General features: G+C 39.6%; 2 protein-coding genes across 3 annotated transcripts in view; one reads left to right on the top strand and one right to left on the bottom strand.

Moving 5' to 3' along the window:
* FAM227B (family with sequence similarity 227 member B) overlaps positions 1 to 6030 on the top strand; it is a 92304-nt gene extending 86274 nt beyond the window's left edge. The window contains 5 exon segments of the mRNA XM_019471316.1: positions 417 to 464; positions 466 to 564; positions 2220 to 2338; positions 5950 to 6001; positions 6004 to 6030. Coding sequence (XP_019326861.1) covers positions 417 to 464; positions 466 to 564; positions 2220 to 2338; positions 5950 to 6001; positions 6004 to 6030 — 345 coding nt within the window.
* Positions 6031 to 8903: 2873 nt separating this feature from the next.
* The window catches only part of GALK2 (galactokinase 2), a 50874-nt gene continuing 49788 nt past the window's right edge, over positions 8904 to 9989 (bottom strand). For both annotated transcript variants that reach the window (XM_009276498.2, XM_009276497.2), the window contains exon 10: positions 8904 to 9375. In XM_009276498.2, the coding sequence (XP_009274773.1) occupies positions 9168 to 9375 (208 nt within the window). In that variant the 3' untranslated portion in view covers positions 8904 to 9167. The remainder of the gene's footprint in view (positions 9376 to 9989) is intronic.

Below are 9989 nucleotides of genomic sequence, written 5' to 3'. Positions count from 1 at the left end.
CTTATTTTTCCCCCCCCCTTATTTTTTTTTTTTTTTTTTTTTTAATTACTGTGCATAAAATACTGCATTGATTTTAAAATAACTCAAGCTTACTTGCAGGTGTTTATATTCCATGCCAAGTACTTGGTCTTATGCCTATTGTAGCCTGCAGTTTTCCTGCTTGAAATGGAGAAGAGTCTCCCATAACATTAGATCATTGCCATCAGTCTTTGTCAGAAATTCTGATGCCTCCTTGTACTGGTATCACCATTGTGTAGTACAGTACTTTGTTTTGGTGAAAAAAAAATCTTAGTTAAAAAAAAAACTTCTCAGCATAAATCTTTTTTTAGTATGTATGTAGAAGTTCCTAGTCTGTTCTTATTCTCAGACAGTTAGTTTGATAATGTCCTGTACTGACATCTCTCCCATTTTTACAGTCCTCTTGTATCGGTTCAGATCCAGAATGCAAGCGCGTGCTCTTCCGACTTCGGTGGCCAAAGTCCTTTGGTCTCCTGCTGTCTTAAGACACATGAAATAGATAATGCTGCGTCGTGTTCCTTGACTTGCAGGACTAATTGTACTGAAGCTTACAGCCAACCATATCCTTGACTCCCAACCTGTGTGGTATTTAAAAACCTTTCTTCAAAACTTTTTGCCAAGATGGTTTAAACCAGCTGGGGCAGGGAGGAGGAGAATGCATTACTAAAATCTCACCCATTTATTTTGTTTCCTTTTTCTGCTATGATCCGCAATAGCTGGGACAGTTTTCTCTTTTCTAGGCTGAGGCAGACCACAGTAATGCAGACAATCTCAGCAAGTGGTTTGCCTAAAAGAGAGAAGCTTAGAAATACAGAAAAAACATTTGATTGGTCCTTCATCTTGTTGTCCCTTAACCTAACGCATGATTTAAAGTGTCTTAAGTAAGACTGCGCTTCAGCTTGGTTACTTTATTTTACTTCTGTTTGATTTTTGGGGAATAAGGCTGAATGAGAAACGTACGTCAAACCCCACAAAATGTAATGAAACTCCTATCGTATCTGGATTCTGGCTTTGTATATTGACTTGGTTCTATTGTGGCCCTGAACTATACTCTTTGGATCCAAACATCTATAAATCTTGAGGAAGTTTAGAGTATTTTCTGATTTTTGGACATATTTCTGTCTGGCACCTACCTTTCCGAACGCAGAGAGGATTTGTCTGTTGTGTAGTACAGATGCTCAGAGCCCTTTGTGTTTATCTCTCAAACAAAGGGGTTTCAGAAGCAAAGATTTTCTAATTAATTCTGTTCTTTTCCGGACCTACATAAAATTGTTCTAACTGGACGGTTTTTGGAGGATTTACTGAAGACTTACTTGAGTTCCCCTGAAACGTTTTCTCATGGGAATTCTTGGAATTTTGATCTTCTGTATATTGAAGTGTTTGCACACATCAAAGAAAAACTAGTTTGCCGCCGCTTTTCAGTGTATTCAGCGTAGGGAAGTCACAGCTTGCCGATAAAGAATACTGTCAATCTGGGCAGCTTTTGTTACGACAGGGCAACTATTATTCAGTGTATTTAGGTGTCAGATTCTGTGTTCCAGAAGTTTAAATTAACTTCACTGGCTTCAACAAATTTCGCAACATCATATAGAGGAGTGGAGAAAACTCCCTTTTTTTCCCCCAACTTTCAGTGTGGTATTTTTATATTGGTCATATTGTCTTTATGAACTTAACAAGTTTTACAATTTTTCCTTGTAATTAGGCTGACTGATGGGATAAAAAGAAAATTTTAGACTTCTTGTGAAACCGATTTATGTTTTTCTCAGCAGATTTTAGGTGACTGTTCACATTATGAGCAGAACTCTCTCTAAAAATAAGTTGTGTCCATTTCTTTATGGGTTTATTGAAAACAGAAATTTCCACACCATTCTCCCTTTAATGTGACCACAATGGGCAGTCGTAATTTGTCCATTTATATAAAAAGAATAAATTAGCAAATTAGCCACCATCAACTGTTAGTATATCCACTTCTGCTGACATGTTTATTGTAATTTGCAATATGCATGATGTTGATTTTCAAAAATGTTCCGTTTTCTGAGAGTATGAATTATAAATTCATGAATCACAGAAGGCAAGACTGTAATAAAAATTAAAAGTTGGAAACACTACATAGCACTCATCTATGTCACCCGCAAAAAACCAGGATGTTGAAATCTTTCATAGTTTGATTAAAAGCCTAAAACCTTCTATTCATTTTACAGCTAAAACAGAGGAAGACGGGTGGTTTTTCATGCGTTTATGTAATGAGCAAAAGGCAGCTAATGAACACGTCAGGAAATGTCCGGAGAAAACCTAAAAATGGACAAATGTGCACATTTCGGTGCACCACTCGGAACATTACACAGCATAGAATCTCATAAAATAAACACACAACTTTGTCTAAAGACTTAAAGTATTTTTAATGTTTTGTGTTAATGGTATGTATTTCATAGGAAAGGAACTTATCTCCAAAAACACATCTAGGAATTGAAGATGGCCCCTAATGAACAGACAAAGGAAGTAAAAAAGGAGAAGCCTTCGCAGCCATAAAAGTAGAGTTCAAAATATCATCCCTCTTACAAAATATTTCCTGAAAATAGGCTTGTGGAGCACAAAAGTCAATTCTGGAAACTCTAGAACTATGAAAGCAAGGCCAATAGTCGGCACTTTCAAAAATAAATAAAACCATCAGGCAACAACTGCATGCTAATTGCATTTAAGAAATAAGAGACCACCTACATAGAAATAAAATAAATCTCATTAGCGGAGCTAAAGCAGATAGTTGAGATTCAGACTCTGTTAGCCCAACCCCTTAGGCTCGCTCGCACGAGCTTACAAGGTCTCTGCCATTTTCTTAGTGACGGAAGAGGAGTAGAAAATGTGCGCCAACATCTCAGTGCCCCGAACTCAGGTGTGCTGTAGCAGTTGATGTGCGTTTCTTGGCATGGTTGTGCCCCCACTTTCAGAGGATCCGACCAGATTGTTCTTGCTGAATGAGCACAGCTAAGACGGGGAGAAAGAAGGTCAGCAAGAGCAGGTTGTGTGCAAGAGGCTGTTGGTTTAGTATAATACTAAGAAATCCCACAAATCATTACCTTCTTTTTCTGTCGATAGAATTTTATTCATTTAACCATTTAATTTGTTTTACCCAAAATCAGCTTTGTGGTGGCAAAACCCGGAAATCTCATAATCAAGAAAGTTAAATATTTTATGAATTTCAGACAAGACAATAAATTTTGGAGTTTTTCAACAACATCAGCGAGAGGCCTGTAAGTCCTCGTAAGTCTCTTGAAGCAGCTTACACTAGCCGTCCTGTTCCCTCTAGAGGAAGTATTGAAAATCATTTGCAATAGTGTCCCCCTCCCTCCCCATTGGCCACCATCAGGTTATAGATCTGCAGAAAGAAAAGCTGTCCAGGCCTCCCCTCACTCTCTCAAATGGTCTTCTGAAAAGAAAAAAAGGAAAAAAAGAAAAAAGAAGAAAAAAATAATCAAGGCTTTTGAAAGCTCATCATCTGTTCTGCTGCTGATACAGTTGGATTTGCTGTAGAAAGAATTGCACAGGAATTTCACTGGATATGTTCTTAGGGTCAAGGCCTGACCATAGCTAACTTGAAAAACAGCACAATAGGCATTTTTTCGTTGATCTTTAACCCTTTGTCCCCAAATCTTTCCATTCATAGTTAGTATTTGGCTCCGATTAAGTTTATGATTCAACTGTGGAGCTTTAACTTAATCTGACAGAAGTTCTGTAAATCCTTGCTAGACTCTTTTGGTTCTGATTTTAGCTCCTGTTTTCTGTTAGACTTTTTAATTCAACTATGAAAGTTGGAACTTTATGTTTCTAACATAAAATTAGGTTCAGACCTTCATAAAAAAATTATTATTCGTGCAGCTGCTATTGTTGCTTAAAAGTGGCTCACTGAATTCTTCCTCAAGGATAGGGTCGTCTTGTCTTAATTCTTCTCTCGACAGAAGCCTGGACAGGAAGGAGGCAGTTACAAGAAAGGATGTTCACTGGGAGAAAGCCAGTAGAAAAGTCTTCAGCCTTTAATCAGAACAATTTCATTCTGTTAATAATTGATCAATAGAAACAGAACTAAAAAATCCCGCTCGAACAGCTTAGCCAACAAAAATAAATATATGCGTTTGTCACACGAGGGACAGATAAGAAACCAGAAAATGTAGAACAACATGAATAAAACCCTCCATTATATGGAATTTGGCAAAAAATAAGGCCTTTAATAATAATCCTCAGGAACTGCTGTAAGAGTTTCATACAAACCTGCTTCGGTGTCCCTTGAAAAATTAATTTGGATTTTAAAAAAAGGAAACAAACCCACACATCTGGCTTGATCATTGGCTAATAGAACGTATTTTTATTCCCATCCCAAATAACACACAGCTTGGCTGGAAAGAAGACAGCTGCTTGGGCACTAGTGTGTTTCAGTTTGAAGTACATCTAATCTTTATTGAGTTATTTGAGCCTCGTGTGCCAAGTGCAGAAAGGCATGCTTTTGTGGGGAGAGGACTCCCCCCCCCCCCCCCCCTTTTAGCATTAATGTGTAATTTTGGCCAACAAAGTAGTGCTTAGGAGACAACAGCAATTCTCAAAATGCATTAGACTTAAAATCCAATAAATATACCAAATGCTTTTGTAGAAATCCTCCTCCAGTTGGTTGCTTCTGCAGGAACCACTGCTAGTGGAAATCAATCTCAAACATTTTATTGGTCAATTAATTCTGAAAGCTCCTTAGTGTCTTCTCATCCGATTAGCTTCAACATTTTTTACTCCTCTGCAGGTTTTCCATTCATAAGTCTTACGCGTATGATGAATTTGGCATGAGTGCCTTAATTACATGTGAGATTTTGGGCACGTCTGTTTTATGTGCAAACTCTCACTACGTGTTCCCCTGCCGAGTGAAGCGTTCGCCAGGGAGCGTGGGCCGGGGTAAACCCACGTTCTGCTGAACTCGGCGACCAAATCTGCAGAGACTTCAGGGGCTCCAGAAAATGTTCATCTGCAGGTTTTACTGGTAAAACAATCGTAGCTGACCTGAGGGGAAGAAAAAATCTGCCCAGAAAACAGCAGTTCCCAACATATCAATTACAGCTTGGTCCTACTACCTTTGAGTGCTGCAGTCCCACTGAAGTAGGAGAGATTACAGAGCGGGTTAGGGACTATCCGCCGGCAGCACCGTGGCAGATTGTCTCCTAGTAAACCCGGCGCTGTTATCGGAGGCTGTGATGTGGCATCTCACGGAATCTCGTAGCTAATGACTTTTGATACAAGTCCAAAAGCAGAGGGCAGAGTATAAGAGATAAGATCAAGAACAGGATTCATCTTTTGTCTCTATTGTATGGGATATTGAAGCTCAGAAGAGCGTTCAGTGAAAAAGCTGGCTAAACTAGAACAGCTGAGGTAGGACAGATGCGACAGCAATATTGCTTGGCAGCGCTTCCTCTGCCAATCCTGTGTACGCCGGGAAAATCTGTCAAAGGCGGCTGTATCACAGGGAGTAATTTCCAGTTACAGGTTTACATTCCCCGTTGTGCTCCTTTCTGCATTGTGACCTAGTCTCTTATCAATACCTAGCCTTCCATCTCAAAATTAGCATTTAAAATGTTATTTAATAAGCTGCGCGATTTACAGGTTTCGTGACGCTAGGCCTTACCAGTCTGCTTTTCGTGCTGTTGCTACTTTGCAGTGTAAGTCCTTTTCCAGAGTTCATTTTGCTTGATGAAGCATATAATGGCAAGAATCGGAAAGCAGTACTTCAGTCCTGCCTGTAACAGCTACGATTTGCAAAGCATCTTTTTTTAGAACAGGATAGCTCTTGTGAACGTTGTTCTGGGGGTATCTTTGTTTAACTATATCTGACTGGGATTTAGCGCACAAATAAACTTGGTAGTTAGCTGGAAATACAAATCTTTCACTTGACTGAAACCGTAGCGCTGCAGTTGCTCCAACGTATCAAGATGTTATTAAAGAGACACGTGGACTCGGAGAGGAATTTCGGAAGGATTATACTGAGTAAGTACACAGCAGTTACTAAAATAAAAGCTGGCATTCAGATCATATTAACTAGAAACCGATATTCCCAAAGACGTTATGTAAGTCATTACTATATATTAGGTTGCCATACATACATGTCGGTGCGTGTATGCGTGCTGTGCCCGAGAGAGCAAATGTCAAATAGACAGTCACGGTCCCTTCCCACCCAGTGAATGGTAAAATTACTCTCGTTCTATTTCGGAGCACGAGCGTGTTCCTGCATACGAGATACACAGCCAGCAAATGCAGTGATGGAGACGTACGTGTCAACGGGATTAAGATAATACGGAGTATTAATATGGCACCAGGCAACGTTGCTGCACTGAGATGTCCAACAGCGTCTCCATTCCAAATCCTTTTTGGAAAGGTTTAGAACCCATTTACTGCACAGCGAGACTGAACTCCTGATTGAATGAATTACAGTCAGACAGTGTAACGAGAGAAAATCACGCTCCACTGATAATCATAGCTCGTGCCAACAGGACGCATCACTTCTGCACGTATTCTGACATTTAATTTTCTTAATTTTCCAAAAATACATATATGTGTGTGTGCATATACCGATTAGCATTATTTTAGCTACAGAATAGATTTTGAAAACATAGTCAGAAAAAGCTATTAAAAATACAGATCTGGAAAGACTTGCTTAGGAAATACGCTCAGGAGTTGCTGCTTTATACGCAGAAATTTTCATCCAACCCAAAATCTTCTTGCTTTATGATTAGAAATACTATCATCCTTGCTGCCTACCTTACACATTGTTGGTGTATCATTCTCATGCTCTGATTTTCGGGGGTTTTACCATTATGTAGAAAAATGTCTTCAAAGGTTTAAAAAGCAAACCCCAAACCCCCAAACACAGATTAATTCAATGTTTTTTGTTTAAAAAGAAACATTTACTTCCTGTTGGTAGTCCGTAAATGAAAATGCCCGAGTGCCATTTTTATGTATATAAGCTTGAGTACCGTAGGTCTTTCAATGAACGTTATGTCCCGATTTTATTTGCAGATTTCAGCAAAAGTATTGGAAAGACATTGAAGCAATAAAGAAGGAAAGGAAAGAATTAATCAGGAGTTTAGAACGTTCGGTTTTATTCTCTTATACCGTGCCAGGTTTCTGTTTTCTTTTTTTATGAGAATATCGTTTATAAGATTCATTGACAGAAAAATTTTGAAATGTACTGCGGCCCGCATGTTTTTGGGAAGATTCCATGACTCTGTGTGTCATGCTCAACTTAAAAAGAAGAAGAATAAAAAAACCCAAACAAACCTAACATACCTTTATTCTGCTCATATGCTGATTAGTGCCTCCATGAATCCAGCCGAACTAAAGTTCAATGCAAATACATTAATGCAAGGATTGGTATGTACCGTCTTGTACTCCATTTTTATGACAGGATAATAAACAGGGACTCGCTGAATTAAACTGAGGATTATATTTAATAAGGCAGTTGGTAACAGAGCCACGGCATTGTTTTCTGTAAAATCTCCAAGGGTATCTCAGAGATTCTTGAAGATACTGACCTACTGTTGTTTGATTTTTGGAGTCCTACGTTTACAGGTGTAGTCGAACCTACAGCGTGTCTGCTGCACATTACAAACTGGTTACAAGATCTTCAGTTTCCATAGAGAGTAACAGTGACTGGTTTGAGATTAAACCTTTCTATAATTCTGCCTCTTGTTCTCATCCGTCTGCCTTACCCCTTGCTTTCCCCTTCTCAAGTGCATCCTTTTAACTGTCGTCCCTCCAAATCCCGTCTTTTCATCTCTCCCCGTCATGCCAGACCCCACCCTTTTCCTCTCTCGAGTACTTGACTTGCTTGATCTACAGCACTCTCTGTTCCGCTTTTCCTGGTTGTCAGAAAACAGAAAACTTCTCTAGCGATACTGTTACCGTTATACATCCCCTCTGAGGTTCCTGAAAAGATCTGGCAGTTTGCGTTGGCTGTAGTTCATCCGCTTGTTCAAATTTGGCAGAGTCCTCTCACAGAATTAGTAGCCTCTAAGAATTTGGGTTTGGCCTGAATGAGCATGGGTAATGTACAGAGGAGCTCTCCGAGAGGTCTCTAATTTGATGCAGACTTCTGGACGTTAACTTGTGCTCAGCATCACAAAAACGTGCACAGGGACAAATCTTGCTTTGTCTTTTAAGGCTGCAAGGGTTACGGCACCAGCAAAACTTCTCTCGAGTTTTCACTGTAGGTGAAAGAGAGAAGCGGAAGCTTGTGTGCTGCGAGGGAGGGCACAGGAACCTAATTTTCCACGTGGAAGCAGGGTTAGGACACCTTTGGGGTATCTGGATGTGCAGGCACCTCTTTCTGCAATCACAATCACTTCTCCTGCTGAGGAGATGGGTTGCGGATGCTGTACTTCCAACGCACTGCAGTTACAACCTTGGGACTGTCAGGAGTGTGAAGTGGGAGCGAGACAGGAGCTTGTCGACAACGTGTCAATGACATTTACTCTCGGTCTTACCTATTTGCTTTTGCTTAGTACAACTGAGTGAATTATCTCCTGAATTATTCCGCGTAGATTTTCACTGCTTTTTTACATGGTCAGTGGGTTACACTTAATCCTTTGTAATGGGTTTGCATAAAAATGCAAATGCTCTACCTTGTAGAAGCCCAGCTAGCATTCAGCAACGAGGATATGGGGTTTGGATAACTCAAACCCAAACTTTGCTTCATTATTTGTTCACTCACCTCGGGGAGTATGTTGTCATATTGTACGGCTCACAGATAGCATTCATTTTCACTGAACCTTTCACAAGAAGTCACCCTTGCGCAAGGATACATCAGAAACATAGCTAGAAGGAACGTTTTCCTGACAGTAAACGGAAAAGAAGAGAGATCCACTGTAACGAAGTATCATCTTTATTTCAATTTCAGTTTTCCTTGTCAATAGGTTTTGTAAATCAAAGTTTACACTAAAAGATATTTATAGTATAAAAAAAAGAGATTTTTTCAGAGAGTTTTCTTTCAATCACTTCTTCAGAAATGTATTTTGATAATAGCAGCTGCTCATTACAGTAACAACCAGCAAAGGCATTTACTGTGGCATGGGAAGTACTGCCAGTTCTAAACGCCCTACATAGTTTCTTTAAAATTTTTACGTTCTTTAGGCCTCGACAAAAACCAAAGCTCCTCTTCCAGGTTTGGTAGCAAACAGACTGTTCTTCTCCAGTGCTAACCTTTGGACATCGGTTTGGTAATAAGCTTTTCTTACGTTTTTTAGGAAAGTATTCAGTTTGTCAGTAGGCACCATTGACACAGTGCAGCCACCCCATCCAGCTCCAGTCAGACGTGACCCGATGGCCCCAAATTGCCTGAAACAAAGTAACAGAAAAAAAACCATGTAAAATAAACCGAAAAGGGGTAATTTGTCACATACAAAATTCCTATGGAAGACCAGTGGATACGTTACTCAAAACACATCTATGTCATCTGATTTTTAGTGAGGTTCACTCCGTTGTATGTGACATTACAGCAATTTGTAGTTAACGTTTTGGACCAAAAAAATGCTGACGCTTTAAACTGCAATATAGTGATTTCTGTCAATCCCAAAAGTCACCCTCTTTTATAATGCTTCAGCATCAGCTGTTTTAAGGATCAGAGCACAGCTGAGATGAAGAAAGCGGGAGAAGAAAGGAATTGTGTTAGCAACATTCATAAGACACCAGAAGTGAAAACAGAAATACATGACAAAAATAACAAAAGAGGGTTCATAAACTAATTGCACAGGATGTAGGCATGCAAGCCATTTTCTAATGTGGCAAAGACAAATAGCTCTATTCTTCCAGGACAGATCTAAAACATGCTGAAGATTCACAGGCTTCTGCGGGACTGCTGAGTGTGCCAGGCAAGAAAAGGAGAGTTCAGAAACCCTTAAAAAGTCGTAGAGAGTCGTTGCACTCCAACATCTGTCTATGCTGAATGGACA

This window comes from Aptenodytes forsteri, unplaced genomic scaffold, assembly GCF_000699145.1.
Source record: "Aptenodytes forsteri isolate BGI_AS27 unplaced genomic scaffold, ASM69914v1 Scaffold1, whole genome shotgun sequence".
NCBI classification, from domain to species: Eukaryota; Metazoa; Chordata; class Aves; order Sphenisciformes; family Spheniscidae; genus Aptenodytes; species Aptenodytes forsteri.
The sequence above is the reverse complement of the archived record's forward strand: the minus strand, read 5'-3'. Positions and strand labels throughout refer to the sequence as shown.